The sequence below is a fragment of the Coffea arabica genome, chromosome 1c (genome assembly GCF_036785885.1).
Source record: "Coffea arabica cultivar ET-39 chromosome 1c, Coffea Arabica ET-39 HiFi, whole genome shotgun sequence".
In the NCBI taxonomy this organism is placed as follows: domain Eukaryota; kingdom Viridiplantae; phylum Streptophyta; class Magnoliopsida; order Gentianales; family Rubiaceae; genus Coffea; species Coffea arabica.
In genome coordinates this window covers 49161709-49182782 of record NC_092310.1, presented here as the reverse complement: position 1 = coordinate 49182782, position 21074 = coordinate 49161709, and the positions used below count along the sequence as shown (strand labels likewise).

At 35.3% G+C, this 21074-nt stretch overlaps 2 protein-coding genes across 7 annotated transcripts; both read left to right on the top strand.

Moving 5' to 3' along the window:
* Positions 1 to 1701: 1701 nt before the first annotated feature.
* Positions 1702 to 14354, top strand: LOC113725811 (replication factor C subunit 1). Of its 6 annotated transcripts, none has more exons than XM_027249201.2 (23): positions 1702 to 1955; positions 2117 to 2178; positions 2536 to 2655; positions 2935 to 3534; positions 3612 to 3679; positions 3995 to 4070; positions 4142 to 4203; positions 4292 to 4437; positions 5237 to 5400; positions 5508 to 5696; positions 6118 to 6239; positions 6316 to 6523; positions 7775 to 7828; positions 8658 to 8827; positions 9952 to 10042; positions 10876 to 11057; positions 11164 to 11203; positions 11701 to 11825; positions 12198 to 12270; positions 12353 to 12445; positions 12534 to 12828; positions 13734 to 13793; positions 13943 to 14354. In XM_027249201.2, the coding sequence occupies exons 2-23, from the start codon at positions 2176 to 2178 to the stop codon at positions 14086 to 14088; spliced, it is 3087 nt and encodes a 1028-aa protein (XP_027105002.2). In that variant the 5' UTR covers positions 1702 to 1955; positions 2117 to 2175; the 3' UTR covers positions 14089 to 14354. The 6 variants fall into 6 exon arrangements, with proteins under 6 accessions (XP_027105002.2, XP_027105020.2, XP_027104994.2 ...); XM_027249219.2 differs by having other exon boundaries at positions 1816 to 1955; positions 2125 to 2178; XM_027249193.2 differs by having other exon boundaries at positions 1816 to 1955; positions 2125 to 2178; positions 2533 to 2655.
* Positions 14355 to 15523: 1169 nt separating this feature from the next.
* On the top strand, positions 15524 to 20048 carry LOC113725897 (succinate dehydrogenase subunit 6, mitochondrial-like). The gene is made up of 3 exons (XM_072074954.1): positions 15524 to 15856; positions 18196 to 18298; positions 19571 to 20048. Exons 1-3 carry the CDS (start codon positions 15659 to 15661, stop codon positions 19720 to 19722), a joined length of 453 nt encoding a protein of 150 aa, XP_071931055.1. The 5' UTR covers positions 15524 to 15658; the 3' UTR covers positions 19723 to 20048.
* The last annotated feature ends 1026 nt before the right edge of the window (positions 20049 to 21074 follow it).

The following is a 21074-nucleotide window of genomic DNA, read 5'->3' as shown; positions in this document are numbered from 1 at the left end:
TTAGTATTCTAGTTATTTTGTATTTATTACTTATTGGCAATTTGATATGCATGTCTCATTAGGTTACAAGTAATTTGAATAATCAAATTTTGTAAAATCTAAAACAAACAAGATAAGGCATCAAACACATGGAATTTTACTTCCATGTATATGTACCTCTAATGAACATTATACCATTTTCATTTTCAAATTATAGAAGGAAAAGACTATAAGAACCTTTTCTACCGTCAGATTTAGAGTTCGATTCTTATACCTAACAATTGGGGGGTTGGAAGGGTGTGAGAAAAAAATAGAAGAATAAAAACAAAAACTATTTTCATTTGATGAAAAAGCGAATAAATAGCAAAACTAGCTAATTCAAGAAAATATATTAAAGTGAATAAATAGTGAAATTGACAAATGCATGGTACATATGGAATTACAAATTCGCAACCCCAAACGGCCTCTTTCAGCATCCTCAATGCGTATCAAATTGATGTGACCAATCAGTGCATATGGTAGTGGTTTGGTTTAGTCGGTGTAATATTTACCATTTTTGTGGTAAGGACACCTGTACCACGCTAAAGAAGATCAAGCACGTTTTTGGTCAAGTTTACGTGCTACAAATTTTTTTTTAACAAATTTAGCTACAATAATCTCAAAAATTTTTTAAAAATTTTAAAATTATACACTTCAAAATATCAAAAAATTTACATACTTACAAAATTTTTTTTTACAACTTCTATAGTAAGTTACAATAAAATTTTAAACAAACATCCAAAAAATTCACTTGACAAACGGGCCGTAATCTTGATAAAGTGGAGTTCAACTCTCACAATATACAAATAGGTGGTATCTTACAACATATATTGCTAAACGTCCTTTTGTAACAATTAGATTAGATTGAAAATGAAATGTCACTAACAACTAGTATCTTATATTATTTAATATGATTCCCTGAAAGTTAACATTATGATGTTTTTCTCTTCTTATCAGAGCAATAATAATGTATAATTGAGGAGAAACCGAAAGCAATGCGAAGGATGCTAAAAAGGATGGCCGTTTTTGGAATTTAATTGGAAAGTGTGTATATTGAAATTATTTACTATATGAAGCATGCTAAGGTCAACCTACACAACTAAAAACTCAATATTAATGTACGTAATCACAATAATGGAATAAATCAAATACTTTTGTAAGTTGAAAAACTATCTTTACATATCACTATCACACCATTTTAATTTAACATACACGATACGATTCACTTTGATATATTACTACGTTTGAATCTGAATTAACTAAATGCCAATTGTCACCATGTTATTCCTAATCTCTTCACAATATATTTTCCTTAAAAAAAAAAGCTATTAAAGATAAATTGTAAATCAAACTCATAAATAAAGTCCTATAAACATGCAAACAAGCACATGGAATTAAAAATCAAAACATACAAGTAGAATTTAAAGCATATACAATAACTCTTGGAAAATACCTGCCATTGGTGAGGGTGTGTGTATATATATATATATATATATGTTTGCTTGGGTTGCTATTTTTAGAAATTTTATTAAAAAATATACTATAAGGATTTGACGTATGATAGCTAAATACTTGTTTTAAAAATGTGTTTACAAAAATCACACAATTGGATTTGCCCCAGCTAAACATCTAAGGTATTGCTTGGTAGTGCGATATTGCGGTACAGACCACCGTTTGCTCGCCCGGATTTGATAGATTCCAAAATTTCCTTTTCAGTTAGATAACAAACACTGCTGGGCCGCCCCGTGATGAATTTGGATCGGGTCGATCCTGGCCCAAGCCGTTTATTTCTTTAACTTTTTCTTGAAATGGCGGGTCTCTCTGGAATCCCTGAAAAAACCAAAAAAGGCACCATTCTTTCCTACTCTCTCTCTTGGTGACTGACCAAACCCGCTTAAAATAGTAGGATCAAGTCGACCCGTTTCCTGCAAAAGAAGGTTCTTCTGCAGCCTACCTTCACTAAATTTCGAACCCTTCTTCCCCTTTCATGCATAAATTTTTATGGGTTTTGTTGTTTGATAGTCAAAAGCTCTACTACCCCATTGGATGCACATTTTTGCTGCTCAGAATACTTGTTAATATTTTCTTTTTGTGCTAGATTTTCAGTCGGGATTTCTGGAAGAAAGAAAATTGGAGCAATAAGACAGTAGTAGGAAAATGGTGAGTAAAGGGTTTCTATTTTCTTTGCAGTTTCTGAATATTAGTACAATGGCGTTGATTAATGTGGTGAAAGTTTGTAACTTTATGGGAAAGAAGAAGCTTTTTCTTGAAATTATTCCTGTTTTCTGTTATGGGTTGTTTTTATTTTCTGTTATGAGTTTACAAATGGTCTGGAGAATTTGAATAGCAGTCAGATGTCGAAGTGGCGTTTATGTATGTGATTATTTTGGAAATTAAAGGTGGCTTCTTGAAATAAGTTTTAATTAATTTGATGAGTTTTGTTTTTCATTTTTTGTTTATTTCTCTCTTACTTAGTTTTTAGTAATTATGTGTAAATAATGTAATTTTCAATAGCAGTCAGATATAAGGAAGTGGTTCATGAAGCAACATGAAAAGAGCAGCGCTGGAAATGGCAATGCTGCTAAGCCCAAAACAGCAGAGAAGCCCGCTGTCGCTGCTTCACATCTGGATGATTCGGTATGTTGTAATTCTACCTGGTATTGTAGTTCTTGTGAGTTTAGTTTTGGTTTAGTCAGATTATTTGGATGGATATATTTAGTTTGTTGTAGTCGTGAAAAGCAGAAAACTGAGAAATAGGGGGTTTGTCTAATGATGATATTATGGTGAAGAAACCAACAAAAAAGAATAAAGGTTGGCTGGTGATCTTTCTGATCATTATATTTATTACTTTCCTGTTATAATTGATAGACATGGTAAAATGGATGATAATTTTTCTCATATGTATGTGGAATCTAGGTAAAAGAAGGGCAAGAAAGTGCCAGCAGAAGGAAAACTAGCAAATATTTTGCTTCAGATAAGCAGAACGCTAAAGATGCGAAGGAAATAGAGGAGTTTTCAGCAAAAAGGAAGGCCCCAATGGCTAGCAAGGAGATACACGGTGATGTGAAGCCGCCACCAGGGAAGAAAGTGCACAAAAATGAGGATGATGATAATGATGAAGACTTTGTTGATACTACTCCAAGGAAGGTTTCTACTCCTATCAAGAAATTAAAAAGTGGTTCTGGAAGAGGAATTGCAAGAAAGTCTGCAGATGTCGATGAAAGTGATGAGGATGATGTCATAGGGACAAAATCTCATTCAAAGCCGGCAGGAAGAGGGCGTGGTGGAAAAAGTGGGATAACAGCTCCAGGAAGCAGAAAAGGGATGGTTGTTGATGAAAGTGATGAAGATGAGCCTGGTGATAAGGAGAGTAAATCTGCTAAACCTGGTGGACGAGGCCGTGGTGGAAGAGGTTCATCAGCCACGCCAAGTGGTGGACGAGGCAGAGGTGGTGGAGGTTATGGTGGATTTATGAACTTTGGTGAAAGGAAAGATCCTCCGCATAAAGGAGAAAAGGTGCTGCAATTGACATTTCTTGACTGCTTTGCCCTGATTTTTCTTGTTCACACTGATCAGAGATCTCTTTATGGCAGGAAATTCCTGAAGGTGCGACCGACTGTTTAACTGGTTTGACCTTTGTAATCAGTGGTACGCTGGACAGGTATGCCTTTCGTCTCACTGGCAGTTTATTTTTTATGAGAACCATATCTATGTGGATGTAGTCACGCTTGCTTGTATGAACTCCATCTCTTGACTTTTTTGTACATTTTACTTCTCCTGAGCTGTTTTACGTGATTCCAATCATGTACAATGTGGGTGTAAATTAAGTTGCTCTCTATAATGCTTCAGTTTGGAACTTAAGATTGCTTTCTAGAGTGCCTCATTTTCAGGGTGTTTACACTCATTTTAGATATCAGTAAGAAAGTTTTGCAATGTGTTGACCTTGGTTTGCCATTATGATGTCTTGTCCTTCTAGCTTGGAAAGAGAAGATGCTGAGGCCTTAATCAAACGCTATGGTGGTCGGGTTACTGGATCTGTCAGCAAAAAGACGGTTGTTACTAGTTTTTCTTTTCTTTAGTCTGGCATAAAGTTTCTTGCACGTAATGGACATTGTTTCTGCAGAATTATCTTGTGTGTGATGAAGATATTGAGGGACGGAAATCTACTAAAGCAAAAGAGCTTGGGTCTGTTGTACTTACTCTATCCTCGGCGTTCTAATTTTCCAATTTCCTTATGTATCTAATCATTTTTGTCTTTTTTTGTGGCATGTAGGACTGCTTTTCTTACTGAGGATGGGTTGCTTGATATGATTCGCAAATCAAATAAATCAAAAACAACTGAACCACAAGAATTAAAGAAACCAGTGGACAAGGTTCTTCCTTCTTCGAAGAAAAGTACTCCAACGCCAGCATCAAAGAGTAGGCCCTTGATTACAATTTCATTTGTCTCTAATATGTTGAACAAAAATTGTGAGCTTGACAATGTTTAACTTTCTTATTTTTTCCACTTTGCCAGTCTGTGGCTTTTGGGTTCTACTGGCCATATTATTTTCTTTGATTAACAATGCTATCTTCAAGAGACAGAAAGCTTCAACTTTGTGGTCATGTCAGATGACATAGAGTGCTTGAAATGAAATTTCGGTTTCTTTATTAGATCTATGTTTACTCTCTTGATCTGTAGGATGGGATGCATTTAGATTCTGGTTTTGATAGGGTTACATAAGTACGGTGTTCTACTGCTTCTTTTCCCTATGTCCTGGATAATTTGGTATAGCGGTCATCTGTTGTATCACTTTATGGCTTTTTATTTAAGATTTAATAAGTTGTTTTCTTGTTTCTCTCTGGCCTTTGGCCGCATGTTTTCTATTCAAGTTGCTTTGACTGATACAAAGAAGTAGAACTTGTTGTGTTTTTTGCTGTTTAAGTTTTTACTCATCCTGTAGTCATGCACTTCAATTAAAGGGTTCCTTTTTTTAATAATGGAATGGAATGATCTTTAGATATAATATATGGAGTCGCTGACAGTTAATAGCAATCATAATATTTAACGAGGTCCTAATGCTTACTTGTACTCATCATGATATTGCTGATGAAAAAAAGGTGCTGTTTAACTCTTACATTTCCTGTTCCTATTGTGGTCAAACTACTTTTGATAGCTTTTATGCCACAATAAATCTGAGGATCTCAAATTCTTTGGCAATTTGTTTTTTGCTACAAGATCATGTAGGCAGCTTGTCCACAAAAGGTGCAGCTGTCAAAGGCTCAAGTGCCAGTGTCACTTCTGCAAAGCTGAAAAGTCAAGCTACAGAAGAAGCTTGGTTGCCTTGGACTGAAAAGTACAGACCAAAGGTACCAAATGACATCATTGGGAATCAGTCAGTGGTACGCACATCTGTTCTGTTAGTTTCTGTTCGATCTTTAAACATCTGTATAAAAATGTGTTCCGCATAAGAGGTTTTAACTGGTTGTTTAGTTGAAATTCCATGCAGGTTAAGCAACTTCATGATTGGCTAAGAAGTTGGAATGAGCAGTTTCTGAAAACTAGCAGCAAAAATGGGGGGAAGAAACAGAATGACTCTGGTGCTAAGAAGGCTGTTCTATTAAGTGGTACACCTGGTATAGGAAAAACTACAACAGCAAAGTTGGTTAGTCAGATGCTGGGTTTCAGGACAATTGAGGTAAAGCTCTGGTGATTATTTATATTATGCATGAAATAGATATTAAGGCCAAACTTTAGTGTACTGGTAAATTTTGTTTGTTTGTGACCTAGGTTGTTGGAGGAAATGACATCTTCGACGTGTAGTTTGCTTGCTTTTGGTCTTTCTCTATAGGTTTTTATGTTTCACATGCAATAGATATCGAGGCCAAATCTTCAGTGTAGTGGTAAATTTATTTTTTATTTTTTTGGGTCCTAGGTTGTCACAAGAAATTACATCTCTGCACATAAGTTACATTCTTTTGTTTTTTCTCTTTGCTTCCCTTTATATATGCCTATTCAAGATGAAGCATTTTTGGTAGACATGCATGCACTCGTTGACATATTGTCAAATTGTTTTATTTTTATGGATCCTGTCACTATGCAATTTTTATTTGGTTTAGGTTAATGCTAGCGACAACCGTGGAAAGGCTGATGCCAAAATTGGCAAAGGAATTGGTGGGAGCACTGCTAATTCAATAAAAGAGGTTATTAGTAATGAAGGACTTGGCCTTAATATGGAGCGGTCAGTTTCTAATCTTTTAACTATTCAAATATGGAGTAAAGAAAGTGCCTTTTTACATTGGTTAATAATATTGCAGCTCTCAGCATCCAAAAACAGTTTTAATCATGGATGAGGTGGATGGCATGTCTGCTGGTGATAGAGGTGGTGTGGCTGATCTTATTGCTAGTATCAAGATTTCTAGCATTCCCATAATCTGTATCTGTAATGATCGCTACAGCCAGAAGCTAAAGAGTCTTGTGAACTACTGCTTGCTTCTTAGCTTTCGGAAGCCCACAAAGCAACAGGTGCCTTCTATACCTTAAGTGTGTACTTTACTCTCTTCTCTGATTTGTGCATGAAAGACAATTTTGAAGTGAGGTTATTTTCTTTCTAATTTGCTAGAAGGCTTAGCTAGAACATGGTTTTGATGATCTTAGATGTAAACTTGGATAGTGTTGGTAATGCGCTATAGGATGTGAAAATTGAGGGATGTTGACTGAAAATATAGTCGACTCCAAAGTTTTTGAGTGAATAATAAAATTGAATGATGCAATACAGAACAGTAGACACGTAAGCATGCTAGATGAAAACAGGTATTCTATGTTTGGTTTTTAGTAGTGAAACATGCTTAATAAGGTGTGAAAGTTTATTTAATTTAAGTTTTTTTTTGGGCATATATAGCTAGTATTTCGAACATGAAGATTTGTACATAACAAATATTTATTTAGCTGAAAATAGTCTGATGATTTTTTATCAGCAGCTTAGCATTTGTTAAGACTGTAAAAGAATACGTAATATGAAAGGCAACTATTGGATTGAAAGACTGGCCACATAAGTGGATATAGATATATTTGAAAGTCTATGCATTTGGTGCTTTTGATTTTCAAAGTATATATGCTTGTACTTTTGAGTATATCATGCAAAAGTCTTTTAATAAGATGGTGATTTGGAATAATATACATTTTCAACTCCTTTTCATTTTTTGTCTTGGGACACAGAGTGCTTGGTCAAACTAATAAACTTTCTAATTTGCAATGAAGAGATTACTAGAGAAACACAGATATGTGAAATGTTTTTAGGCTGCTTAGAAACTACCCTGGCCTCTTTTTTTTTTTTGCCAAGTAATAGAAGCTGATGGTTGTCTTTGGCACAAAACTGGGAAGTGTCTTTTATGCATCTGCTAAATGAGTTTTTGGTGGTTATAATAAAATCTGGAGACTTGTTTCTTAAATAAGGGAATTAAGCTGTATGCTTGAGTTAGTACTTCAATCAACCATAGTATTTCTCCCTTGTTATACAAGTAGCTCTATAAACTACACATAACCAAGTGTTTCTTTATCATCACAAAGGTATACTCAATAATGGTTTTTGTTTTTGCTAATGCATTGAGTGCATAGATATTGTTGTTATCTAGGTGACTTCTATGATTTCTAGCTACTAGTTAGTTGAAGGTTCATGCTTGATAATATACAACCGTTTTGATGTTTTTTTTTCCGTACATTACTTTTGTTATTTAGTTGCCTAGAAAAGTTACTGATAGATTATGGTAAGGACAGATGGCAAAGAGGCTATTGCATGTTGCAAATGCTGAAGGTCTTCAAGTTAATGAGGTATTTTGCTCATAAGCCTTTTCTCGTTGTACTTTTTGAGTTTGAATTTCTTGTCAGTAAAAGTATAATATTTCCAATTTTGTTGGCACATGAATTAAAAAATTTGACGTTGATGCTCCTGTATGTTCTGCAAATACTGGGGCTTTTTGTTTCTTGTATTTCCCATAGTACAGAACCTAACGAGCAAATAGAATGTTAAAGCCAACAAATTGTGAAGTATTGGTGGTTTCTGATGCTTTGCTTACTTTCTCTTTCGTTAAATATGCCGCATAGTTTCCTTTTTTTCATAAGTATTAGGTAAATATTTGTTACAATTGCTAATGCCAAAAACATTTCAATTTTTTGAGCTATATGATATTATTCTCCTGCATCTGTGTCTACAATTGCCTTAAATAAGGGATACAGTTCTTTTTGTTCCCCTGGGGAGGAGTTGATAAGTATCTAATGCATATGAAAAGAGCATTGAGCAACCTTAGTAGTACACTCGCTGTATCTTCAAAGGGAAATCCTTTTAGAATACTGTCTAACCCTATGCAAATCTATCTTGGACGTTTATATTTCTCTGATATGCAACCAAGAAAATGCTATGCACAGTAACAAAAGAATAATACTCTTTCCAGAAAAAAGTATGATAAGTTGGCTAAATTGAAAGAGAAAGGAAATAAGGAAAGAAAGATTAGATATATCACAAAGATACTATTTCATACCTCATAGTCATTTTGTAAGGCTAGAGGTTTCATAATCATCTCTTTTCTTAGAATCTTCTTCTATGGCTGTGAAGTTTTCCTAAAGTCAACACGTTGAGATGCTTGGTGCTTCTTATCTTTAGATTGCGCTTGAGGAATTGGCAGAAAGAGTTAATGGAGATATGCGCATGGCACTTAACCATTTGCAGTACATGAGCCTCTCTATGTCAGTCATTAAGTATGATGACATAAGGCAACGCCTTCAGAGCAGTTCAAAAGATGAAGATATTTCGCCTTTTGTGGCTGTTGATAAGTATGTCATTTTATAATTACAGTCTCACATCTACATATTGTCAGTGAGTTGTTTCTTCTGCCACTTTTGTGCTAGTATTGTTTTATTTCCTTTTCATACAAAAAAATTATAATTTTATCTTTTCAATTAGTGCTTCTTTAGGTGTTTGGTTGTAGTACACTTTCATTATGGCTTATATTTTAATGTTTTTGATATGACATACTAATTGCATCATTATGGGGTTACCAGAATTAGATGATGTCTACCACCAGGAAATGCTTAGCATTTAAGCAGTAAAAATGTAGCCTTGTACGGGCATTTACTTCACAAATCCTAAATTGTAGCAATAGATTGTGTACTGCGCTGGATTTGACATGTTTGAGAACATTTAATAAACTAATTATTAGAAATTATTGAGATAGCCCACTTTTACATTCTGTTTCACTTTTTCCATGTCTGTATCTTGCAAGGAACTATTCACTTTGTTGTTGTGAAGCATGATATTTTTGTAGTTACCAAAAACTTATATGCATCTGTGAAGTGTGGGTTATGTCTTGAATCTTCATTTGCTTTTGATGTAGTGGAGTATTTGATAGGATTGTTTATTCTTATCCAGAAATAAGTATTATATGAGTTTAAAGTCCTTTCAGTTTGCTCCAGTGTTTGAGATGATATGGAAGTAATTAATATGTACTTTTTCTTACATTACTTCTGCCCCCTGTAGATGAAATGGTATAATTGTGCTCACCTGGAAATATCCTGGCTTGCAAGATGTTTAATTTTCTACTACTTTTTCCAAGTTTACAGTATTCAACCAAGATCATGAGGAGCCCACTGAATAAATCTTGTGGATGACGTTGATTGTTGACTGACAGTTTCAAAATCTTTAAACTGTCCGTGCTTGATTCATAAGCCTTTCGTTTATGGGAAGCAAATCTTGATTGACAAGTTTATGACTTGCCAAATTAAAGAGAGTGTATATTGTTACTTGTAAGCCTGTGCCATACCTCTAAACCACTTTCTTATTTCTGCATCATATTTAACATGCAGTATGCGGTGGTCCAATTTTCTCTGATTTAGATTTTGATAACAATTGAGTTCAGTGTCAGCCTTCTAGAAGCTGCTCTTATACTGTGCACATGCAGGTTGTTTGGTTTTAATGCTGGGAAATTGCGGATGGATGAACGTTTTGATTTAAGCATGAGTGATCCTGATCTTGTTCCTCTGCTTGTTCAGGTAGAAATTTTGCCTACATCATAACTTATGTTGACTGGCTGGTTTTTTTAAGCTTTGAAGTAGGAAAAAAGCTATAGGCATGATATAATTTTCAGAAATGCGTAAATTGCAATTTTGATTAGTAGCTTATTTCAACTTTCTTTTTAGATTGGCTGCAGAACCTAATAGCTGTGATGGGAAGCTTTGAAGCTTATGATCTTGTAACTGTATAAATTTAGACTGCATGCTTTTTATATGGAAAACACATTCTTAATATCTGAGGACCTTAATTTTTGACTAAATGATCCTTCTTTACATTACTAATCCGTATCTAGTCACTCTAATATAATATGCAATAGTTGCAAACATCTCTTGTAATGATACTTGGTGGCAGAATTTGGGTGAACCCATATAAATTATCACTTTGAAGGTGAAAGTAATAGGGCCTAAAATTGTAGAACAGATGAATTTTTTAAAAAATGGGATCATACATGTACCCATGAATCATTAATATGGAGCAAAATATTATGGATGGAAAATATTTTTTATTCACATTTTTGTAAGAGTATTAATAGTTTAAGGTTGTAAGAATTGTTTCCCTGACATAGCGTTCGTTTTCTGAAATGTACAGGAGTTCGCGATCAGATTGTTTTCTTTTGATTGGTCACTGGGGACAAATTACCCTTGTTGCTTAAATAATTAATCTTTCTATATAGTGCCCATTCTTGGCCCTAAGCCTTGTTTTCATGAACTTCTAAGCATGATATGAGTCCATTATATGGCATGTCAAACTATTGATTCAAATGTTACTTGCATGGTTTCATGCATCTTTTATTAAAAAAAAAAAATTGCAGGAGAACTATATCAATTATAGGCCAAGTTCAGCTGGGAAAGATGATAATGGTTTGAAAAGGATGAGTCTCCTTGCCCGGGCTGCTGAGTCAATTGCCAACGGTGATATTATGAATGTACAGATTCGAAGATATCAACAGTGGCAGCTCTCTCAAGCTAGCTCCCTTTCATCTTGTATAATACCGTGAGTTTTCTACAAAAGTGTTTAGTTGACTCAATGAGATTCATCCCATTTTCATCTGATTTGTGGTTTTTCTTTCTAAATGAACTCATCCTTTCTTCTTCTGTAGTGCTTCTTTGTTACATGGGCAAAGAGAAACACTTGAGCAGGTGATGAGTCTTTCCTTATGATATTTCGACTTGTATTGACAATGCTTCCTTTTCTCAGTGGGGTTTCCAAATTAAAAACCATTTCTCTTTAAAGTTGTGTTACTGAGTATTCTCTTTAAATAGCTGGAATGGATTTTAGTGCAGTCTGCCACATGCCAAATCACATTAGATTTTCATTTAATTTGTCAATATTGATACTTAATGGTATGTTCAGCCCCTTTTGCTCAGTATCTTGATTTATGAGGATTTTTTTACACGAGTACATGCTGGAACTTAGAATGATCCTTCTTGAGATTTTATGTTTGTCTTGGAGTAAGCTCTGTTTTTTCCTGATTTATGGTTTAATTTCAACCCGAGGACAATAACTGTCCTAATTTGGTTGTATCCTCCTGTGACTTTTTGTCATGTATGTTGACGTTCTTGTACGAGTTTTTGCTAGCAGGAAAATTATTCTGACATAACCAGTATGGACTAATAGTTGCGTCTATTGATTACAGGGAGAGCGCAACTTCAATAGGTTTGGTGGCTGGCTGGGAAAGAACTCCACTATGGGAAAGAATTACAGACTTTTAGAGGACATGCATGTCCATCTACTTGCATCTCGTGAATCTTATTTGGGCAGGTATATTTTTCAGTGTACTTCAATAGGTTAATGTATTTTGAAGTTATGAGTGAGATACATTTGGTTGGTTATTTATATTTTCAGTCTTGGCTAAATTTGGCTGGAGTAAAAGGTTTTTCTTAAATGGGGATGAGGGGCACTGTGTGTGGCATTTCAAGTCTTCGATGTTAATGACTGATCTTCAAACTTGTTCTTCTTGTGGACTTGATTATCTGGTTATCTGTAGACTAATGATTGTAGTTTCTTTTCTATTTTAATGTTCTGGTCTATATGCTGCTTCTCTGGTATAATTTCAGCTATGATGAGTATAGAAAAAAGTTGTTTTACTTCTCAACAGTGGAGCTTCATTATTATGTTTCTTGAATGTTTCAGGTCGACATTGCGATTGGACTACCTTACTCTTCTTTCTAAGCAGTTGACCCATCCAGTACGAGTGCTGCCCAAGGTTTGATGTTCTTTCCTTTGTTATTATAACCGAGTTACATGTAAAATTGGTTGTGAAAATATTTTCTGAGTATAATCACCAGGATGAAGCTGTAGAGAAGGTAGTAAATTTCATGGATTCATACTCCATCAGTCAGGAAGATTTTGATACTATATTGGAGATATCCAAGTTCAAGGTATAGCTAGTGTACATCATGTACTTTGCTTTACTTCTTTTACTTGCTCGAAAATGCTACTTATAAGTCCATTATCAATGTGCATCAGGGGCATCCAAGTCCTATGGATGGAGTTCAGCCTGCTGTCAAAGCTGCTCTAACAAAGGCTTACAAAATAGGGACGGACTCACGTAAGATTCGGACAGCGGATATGGTGACTGTCCAGAAAAGAGATGGAAGCAGCTCACATGTGATTAAGACTGCAGATATGGTTCCTGGGACAAAGAAGGCCCTTAAGAAACGGGTTGCTGCAATGCTGGAACCAGTGGAAGAAAGTTTAGCAGAGGAGAATGGTGATGCATTAGAAGAAAATGAAGAGAATTCTTCAGACGCAGAAGACTTGGGTATTTTCCCTCTTCAATTTTCCCTTTTCCAGCCAAAAAATGGATAAAAGAAGTCCATTAAGAAGATTTCTTTGCATGACTCAATTGTTGTGCCAAAACTTCTCCTCTTGTGGCATGACATGTCTTCCAATATGGAAGTCTTTTAAAGAGAATATATTAGATCAAAAGGGCTTTTTTTGGTTGTTTCTCAAAGTTTATGTATTTATTCATTTCTTGAGTATGAGCATTGAAAAAGGTCTCTAGTGCTTAACATAACTGTTGCTAAACAAGCATGCACTTAATTAACAATCTATCTTTTGATATTAGTTGAATATGTAAGCTTATGGATGCATTGTGTGTACTTTGGTAGCCTAATTTGTACAGCCAGGGCAATTCTCCAGACTCTTGATCTATATTCTGAGTTCATCTTGACTTTAAAATGTCAAAAAAAAAATTGTCCTCTTTCCCCATTTTCTGGAAAACAACTGGGGAGAAAGAACCAAAGAGCCAAAAATTGTCCTGCAGAAAAAAGAAGGTTTTGCCAGAGAATAATTTATGGTAAAAAGGAAAACAAACATGGGAGAGAAGAAAATACTGTGCAACTATGTGTACTATATGCTTATGTCTTGCTTCTCTGAGAAACTTTTAAAGTTGGACTCTGTTAATTGATTACAGTTTAATAGAATTTAGCTGTTGGGAATTGTGTGCTGCTCCGGGCAAGCATGCATTTGACTATCAATCAGTATAGTCGTTTTCTCATCTGCCTTGGAAGTCCTTGCTTTAGGAAGTGGAACATCTGAATGTCCAATATTCTGACGGTTGTCTGTCGCTGTTGCCTTAATTCATCTAAAATACTTGTGTTGTAGTATATAAGTTTTCAGAAATTCAAATAATCAAGCTACTGACTTTTCCTTGTGCTGCGGCAGAAGACTCAGATAATACAGATAAAGGGCTGCAAGCAGATCTCCAAAGCCTGAAGTCGAAAGGTTGGTAATTTTATTCCTACAAGCCACTAATTTTTATTCCTATAATTGATCTTTAATTGCTTTAGCAGGCATTCTGTCTTTACCTGTAGTGCATGCCATTGCTTTTTCTCTATTGTTGCCTCTGATATTTTTCCTCTGAATACTTTTAGGCATTGAAGTACAACTGAACTTGAAAGGTTCTGAAAATTCGAGTGCCAAGAAGGGATCTTCAGCAAGAGGAAAACGCAGTTCTGAACCTGCAGAAAAGAAAGGTGGAGGACGGGGATCCGGATCTGCGTCCAAGAGGAAGAGATGAAAATTTAGTTGGTCAAGACTTTTACTATCAGTTTGACTCGACGTCGGTTGTGAATAATGTTTTTGTCATTGCCGCCCTCGTTTTGGTTCTGAAGTTTAGGGTGGTTGAAGGTTGCAGCTATATGTAAAGTTGATCACTTTTTCAGTTGTTTTTTTTTTTTTTGAGCAATTGCTTTCTTAAGATGATCTCTTCTAGTGTAAAACTGGATTCTTGTTACACTACAGATTTTGGCTTCTCAATTGTATTTGCCTCTCTGTTTAGTGTTCTCTTTGGCATTCAGACAGCTAGTTCATGCTTCTTGCTCTTCTCAAAAGAATACCCTGGATCAGGGATTTGAAAGAGAATAGGTTAAACTGATAAAGGAAACATATCTTCAGTGGCATTTGCCTTGATATGTATTCCTAGGATCTGGTGGGAGTTGAGTTGTACATAAGCTTTTCCCATATTGCAGGGTCTCTCCATTGGCGCGTACGCATTCACCAATGCGGTGATTGACTAGTAAACATTCTAATTAGCTTGTGTACACATTCACTGGCTAACTTGTCCTACAACGTTGCTCACTTTGACAGTAAACAACTAGGAGTTTTTTGTATCATTCACTCATCAAGAGCGATAGGATTAAAGTTTTCTGTAGGTTTGAAACTTGTACATCTAATCCATAGAATTTAAGGAGATATCCTTTGAAGGATATAAGTTACTAAATGAAGAAAAAGATGGATATGGTTATCGGGAGAAAAAATTGTCTTATTATTTAAAATTTTTTTTTTCCAATCACCTTTTAATCTGATATTTATCACATTAAAAAAATTCTACAGTAACAAATGCCAAAATTTTTGATTGAGAAGGAAAACAAAAAAGAATAATAACATTTTTAAATTTGTAAAATACTAAGATTTTCTCTTGACTAAAAAGTAGGAAAAAATAGTTTGTATACTAATTTAACGAAAAAGTGGCTCGTAAAAATAAAAAAAACCTAGAGCATAGATCTTTGTAGATTTATTGCTAAGTATGGAAAGACACGTGCTTTTCATTTTATTTGTTTACAAAAAAAATAAAACAATATAAAAGTCTAAAAATATTAATGTGTGAAATATGAAATAGGATGCCCTCCCATCCTATTATCCTTTTTTTATCATGTTCAATCTCTTTTAGTTTTAGATTAGGATGTATAACTTTATCTAAAACCTTTAACAACACAACGAGCATTTGTTCAACATAGATGAAAAGCAAAGAAATCGAAAAGACAACCAAAAAATGAAAAAAAAAATGACAGAAGGAAACTGAAAAATCTATAACAAAATTAATTTAAAGCTGGGATTCTTTTCGAGATTTTATTAAGGGAGTTAAATTAATACTGCATGAATTGTTTCGAGTTAATAATGTTCGAACCAGATGAACCGGGTTGAAAACTTAGACCAGGCTTACCTTCGCCACGCTCCCCAACCTTAATCAGCAGCCCACAAAGGCAAAGGTGGTACTGCCATCACTATCTTCATAAAAAAGATCAAAAATTATCAAAATTATTGCCTACCCATTAACCAATTGATTGATCAATCAAGAGATTGAATCCATGGCTGAAGCTGAAGCGGCAGAATCTCAAAAGGGTTTCTTCAAGAAACACTGGGAAGGATACAAGGAGTTCTGGTGTGAAAGATTTTCCTTTTTGAACAACTATTCCAGATTTATCAAGCGTGAGAAGCCTCTTCCCTCTTGGACTGATTCTGATGTTGAAGAATTCATTGCCTCTGACCCTGTTAATGGACCAGTTGTATGTTCTTCACCTGAATCATTACCCCTCTTTTGTTGATAAAAAATTCATTTTGTCATCTGGGCTTTTCTTGATTCAGATTGTATTTGGTTTGTTATGCTCTTTTTGGTCTAATGATTGCTAGTAGGTTGGTGGGTTTTTGATGAAATTGAAATTTCGTGTTCGTTTTTTGGTTTCTAAGGTGGGATTTTGAAGATTTGTAGGCGTGTTTTGTATTTGTTCTGTTTAAGGAGTTGAGACCAGAGTAAAATTCGATTGGCTGAAGTTGCATGAATGTGGGAAGTGTTGTTTGAAATGGAAATTGCTTCGAGGAATATGAAGATATCCTACTTTGAGTTCGCAAATACGGAAATGGAGAATATTCAATCTGGTTGGGTTAGGAAAAGGATGATCAAATGGTCAGTCTTGTTCATTCGTACAGTCCATTTTCTGCCGAGTAGAAATGACACAAGCATAAGCTCTGGAAGTTTATCAACATGATATTTTGCATTTGATATTGCGATAGCAGATAATTAGTTACACTGTTTTTGCTGTTATATTATTCACAGTGGCGAAGTTATATGCTCACGGCCAATGTGGGATGAGGGCTTTCCTTGATTGTTGGGCTGGGGAGCTCAAAATGTGTTTAACTGATTCAATAGTTATCCCATTAACTACTTATTAATTTTATCATCTAATTGAAGTTAGTGGGATAGGATAAGTTCTATACCAATGCCACTCATTAATCTAGTTAATACTGGATTAGGAGTTTGCTTATTTAATAGGCTCAGGAGCTTGTAATGTATGTATCTGGTTCAATAGTTCTATCTTTGGCGGATTAACATGATATATACCCGCAAAGTGTGTGATTGGGTCTTGGTTCCTTCATCTTTGATTAACTTGTCCCTTTCAGAATCAGTTCAAGTAGTAAGCCAAAATTTCAGCACAAACAAGTTTTGCATTTCTCAATTAGCTTGGTTTGTTTTTTCTCTTATTGATACAAGTATGATGGTAGTTTTTAGGTATCAATGACAGTTGGGTCATCTATGTGTATTGGAAGCTGAATTGCAGTCCAAAAGCTTGGTATAACGTGCAATTGAGCATTTAAGCAATATATGTTGCTTCAGATCATTTTTTGTATAATCTTACATGGTTAATTTTGTAGCACAGTTGGATGCTTTGAGTGACTTTGCTTCATTTTTATACTTTTTATAGTATCTTGTTTCTACCTTTTTCGTGTGTTTTGAATCTGAAGTACTTATCCTCTGTGAAAGCATATCTCAAGATCAATTTTCTCTTCTCGACCAGAATCTTTATCATCAATAATTCTTTTCCTAATTCCCCCTTCCATCCAGCTGGCATTCATGCTGTCAATTAGTATTCAAAGTAAGACTGGAACCCACTTTACTTTATGACTCCTTAATTACTAGCATTGGCATTAAGCTCAGCAGAATGTGTTGATGTCCTACATCAGTTTCCGTTTTCTCAATCTAGAGGTACGCATGAAACTGTTGCAATAATTATTGGAAAAACTAAGAAAAGCAGGAGTACAAAGGACCTCCCACTTTCAGCTTAGTCCAAAGGCTTAGACATATTGTCTGTATTTTTTTGTCATGCTGATGAATCTAACCACAATATGGGGGTCATAAATACCTCTAAGCCACCTTGGCAGGTTCCATAAATTTTTCAAGAAGTTGTGATGTGGTATTAAGTATAGAAGTTGCTGAAGTGATAGAAATCCCTGTAAAGATTTTGAGTAGTGCATTTTAAACCTTACTGGCTGCAGGCAACTAAGTTGCTGATTGACTTGTTACTCTCTTTAATCTGGTCCACTCTCCCTCTCTCTCTCTCTCTCTCTCTCTCTCTCACATGCCTATGTGCAAGTGTTGTGTGGATCAATTCAACTAATGAATTAATCCTCTTAGTCAAGAGAACTTCCAGGGGAGAGAGGGAGAGATGGGGGTTGGAGGGGGGGGGGTGTTACATGTGTCAGTTGTAAACAAAAAGTTTGAAAAACCACCCAGATGTCATCTACCAGTATGCCGTATTTTTATAAGGACGAGAAAAGCATCGAAGTACATTTGTTCCTCTTGTTTTGGTTCCGTGCTTTGATGAGTAAGTTTGCGAGAATGCCTGCATTTCTTGTATACTTGGCTTATTTTATTTAGTGCTGTTCAGCAAACTTGGTACACGATTTTGAAGTATTAAGATTTTAGGTCTTGCTCCTAAAATAGTTTTGAATGCTTTAAGAGTTGTTTCTCAAGTCATACTTGTTATTTTAAACTTCTTCCTAGTAATTATTGCTGTTGTTCATATATTGATTTCTAGACTTGTTTGCCTTTTGTCTTGTTATCTTTCAGCTTAAAACTGCTCGTGAAGCTGTTAAATATGGTGCTGTAGGCAGTGTTGTAGGGGCAGTTACAACAGCAGGCTGGGCGTGGAAATACTCGAGAAGTCTCCATGGTAATTTCTTATTTGATTTCCTTTGTCTTTAACACTCTTTAGTTGCCAATGAACTATGATGATGTGGATAATAATGTCTGTAAACTCGAGTTTGTATAGTACCATGGAGATGGTTCTGTTAAACAGATAGAAATAGTTTCATTTGCATGAATGCTCTATTTGGTTAAATCTTTCTGCATGTTAGAATATGATAGAATGCAGGCAGAATATTCCAAAAGTTTCTGCAAACTGAACTCTTTAATCTGCAGGAGGGAAATGTAACTGAACCTCAAATTTCTTATTTTGTCTTTCACAAACTTTTAGCTGAATATGATTGCTGTATGTATTGCTGCATGACTCTATATCAAGTACATGGCTTAAAGTTAGTGAGCATGCAGTAGTGTAGTCTTCTTGGGTTGGTTTTTCAATCAAGACTATCAAATGAGGATATTTTGCTCAATTAATGTCATCAAGGACAAATTGTATTCTGTAAACAATTGCAGAGGTTTAAGATCATGTGCTAACCAATTTACATTGACCTTGAGATTCTCAGACTAACTTCTGTCAGTATTAGCAGCATGCGTTGTGTTTTGTGTTATAATTTAAACCTACCTTCACTGTTCTTTTCGGAATAAAACCTTTCGGATGGTCAAACCTTAGGAACTCGATAGTGGTGACCTTTTTTTAAGATAAGAAAGAAGAGGCTGTTGGATATGGAACAATTCCGCATTCTCATGTAGATGACATCTGTTTCTGGCTGAAACCAGCTTTAAACTGTGGCGCTGTAAAATGATTTGCAGTGAAGAAACATAATAAAGTTTTCATGAGCTTTAGGTTCTGTATTTTTGGCTTTCTGGTGCAATTACTTTTGAAGGCAGTTCTCTGTAACTTCTTTCTGTCAAGAGATAGTCATCCACATTGTCATGTTGGTTTCTTCTGTTTATTGTTTGCTTACTTCCTGAAGTAATTGCAAGGAGAAACAATCTTATACGTTTTTTTTTGTTTCCACTTTTTCTTGTTTTCTATCTTGTGTAATGATCCTTGCCTGGAACTCGTCTTCCTCTCAAAGGTACATGCACAAACTAGAAAATGAGCTTAATTTGCTTTCATTCAGTACAAAACCAGTCGCTGTTTCTTGTAGATGGCTGCATACAGTACGAAGTGTAGGCCATTATTTTGGGTTTTCATAGTTTGAGTAAGAGTCTTTGTGGGAGTTTGAACATAATAAAGTTCAAATACTGTTTTAGTTGAAGAGGAACTTTTGTCACTTTCTCTACTGGATATGCTTGCTAGGTGCTGGGCTATCTTTTGCTGCTGGGGCTGTCTTTGGCTGGACATTTGGACAGGAAATCGCAAACCACCATCTGCAGCTCTATCGGTTGAATACCGTGGCTGCCCAGACCAAATTCTTGGAATGGTGGCAGAAGAAAGTGGAAGGGCATTGATGGATTTCCTTGGGTGTTGGATGCCAAACCTTTTCTGCAATAAAAACCAGCTGCACTGTGAACTTGACCCGGTCTACTCCATGGCAGCTTTAGTTGATATTATGGGTTCGGGGTGAATGAAACAGTAGAAATTATGAAATGCCTTGTGGCTTTAGCTTCTACTGGACTAGACAAAATAGAGATTTTGCAAATCCAAAATGACAAACAACTCGAGTTTTTGCCTGTTCACTCTTTTACATTTCCAAACTTTTCTAATTTTCTGCGAGTATGACTCTGATTTAAACGTTATATTTTCACTCTCAGTAATGAGGAGAATTTTCTTCTAATGTGCTGCCTGTTCACTCGAGTCATGTCAAGCATGATGCTTCTTTACTTGAAATTAAGTTCATCTGCCAAGCATTACAATTGTAGGCGATTCTCTTGATGCGATCCAAACCTGAACAATAAGAAAAGCACAAAATTCAGAGCAAAGCATCCACAGATCGAGGCAAATCTGATACTGTCACTTGACAAACTCGAAAGTCAGACAATACAGTGCAATTTACTGATTCAAACTTGGCCCGGTACACTTTCTTCATCCTTGTTCATCAGAAGAATCCAACCAATCCCAGAGAAACTATTGTTCCCAAGCTTAACTTGCTCGTTAATTGGAAGAATATAGTCTTCTTCTCAAAACCTGTTTGCTCAAACCTCTAATTATCGGATCTTAATCAGTCTGGAAATAAAAAAATTGGTAGATGTTTGAATTTTGCATCATGAAACTAGCACGCTGAAAAATTCGTCCTAGAGGCAGCAATATAGATATGCTTAGGAACTATTCTTGCAATTCCCAAAATTCTGTAGACAGATTGTCCTATGGTTTGATGCATGCTACAAGAAGTTTTCATGTTCCCACTAGTCATTTCTAACAATTCTCAAAGGTAACACTTGAGCTAGAGCTACCATGAGCACCAAAGGTTGCTGGAATGGATTATAAATCAAGAAAACCAACGCACGCAAAGCAACTTTGTTGCGATTAGTTGCTTTTATCCATATGTTGTAACTTTGTTTATTGTGATTTTTCAACTGTTACACCAGCAAGTTTATTAATTTATCTAGAGATTGAATCGTTCATGAAAACTTGGATTGTTGTGTTTTTTTTAGTGTTTAATTGAATGTAAATATGTAGCCAAAGAAGCCACAAGACTTAGAGGTCCCGGTTTTAAATCCCCTTCCCCCTTTCCGTTTCTTAACCTCCATCTCTCTCTTATAAACAAATTTTCAAAAAATATTTTTTTAAAAGTAAGCAATTATATAGTTGTAGGTGTATAATCATTATAAAAGCTCAATAAGCATCTCAGAGAAAATCTTTT

Excerpts from the sequence above, each read along its gene's own strand:
- LOC113725897 (XM_072074954.1), top strand. The coding sequence starts at position 15,659 with ATGGCTGAAGCTGAAGCGGCAGAATCTCAAAAGGGTTTCTTCAAGAAA. Across the intron at positions 15,857-18,195 it reads ACCCTGTTAATGGACCAGTT|CTTAAAACTGCTCGTGAAGC; the intron begins GTATGTTCTTCA and ends GTTATCTTTCAG. Across the intron at positions 18,299-19,570 it reads ATACTCGAGAAGTCTCCATG|GTGCTGGGCTATCTTTTGCT; the intron begins GTAATTTCTTAT and ends TATGCTTGCTAG.
- LOC113725811 (XM_027249193.2), top strand. Across the intron at positions 4,204-4,291 it reads ACTAAAGCAAAAGAGCTTGG|GACTGCTTTTCTTACTGAGG; the intron begins GTCTGTTGTACT and ends TGTGGCATGTAG. Across the intron at positions 13,794-13,942 it reads CCAAAGCCTGAAGTCGAAAG|GCATTGAAGTACAACTGAAC; the intron begins GTTGGTAATTTT and ends GAATACTTTTAG.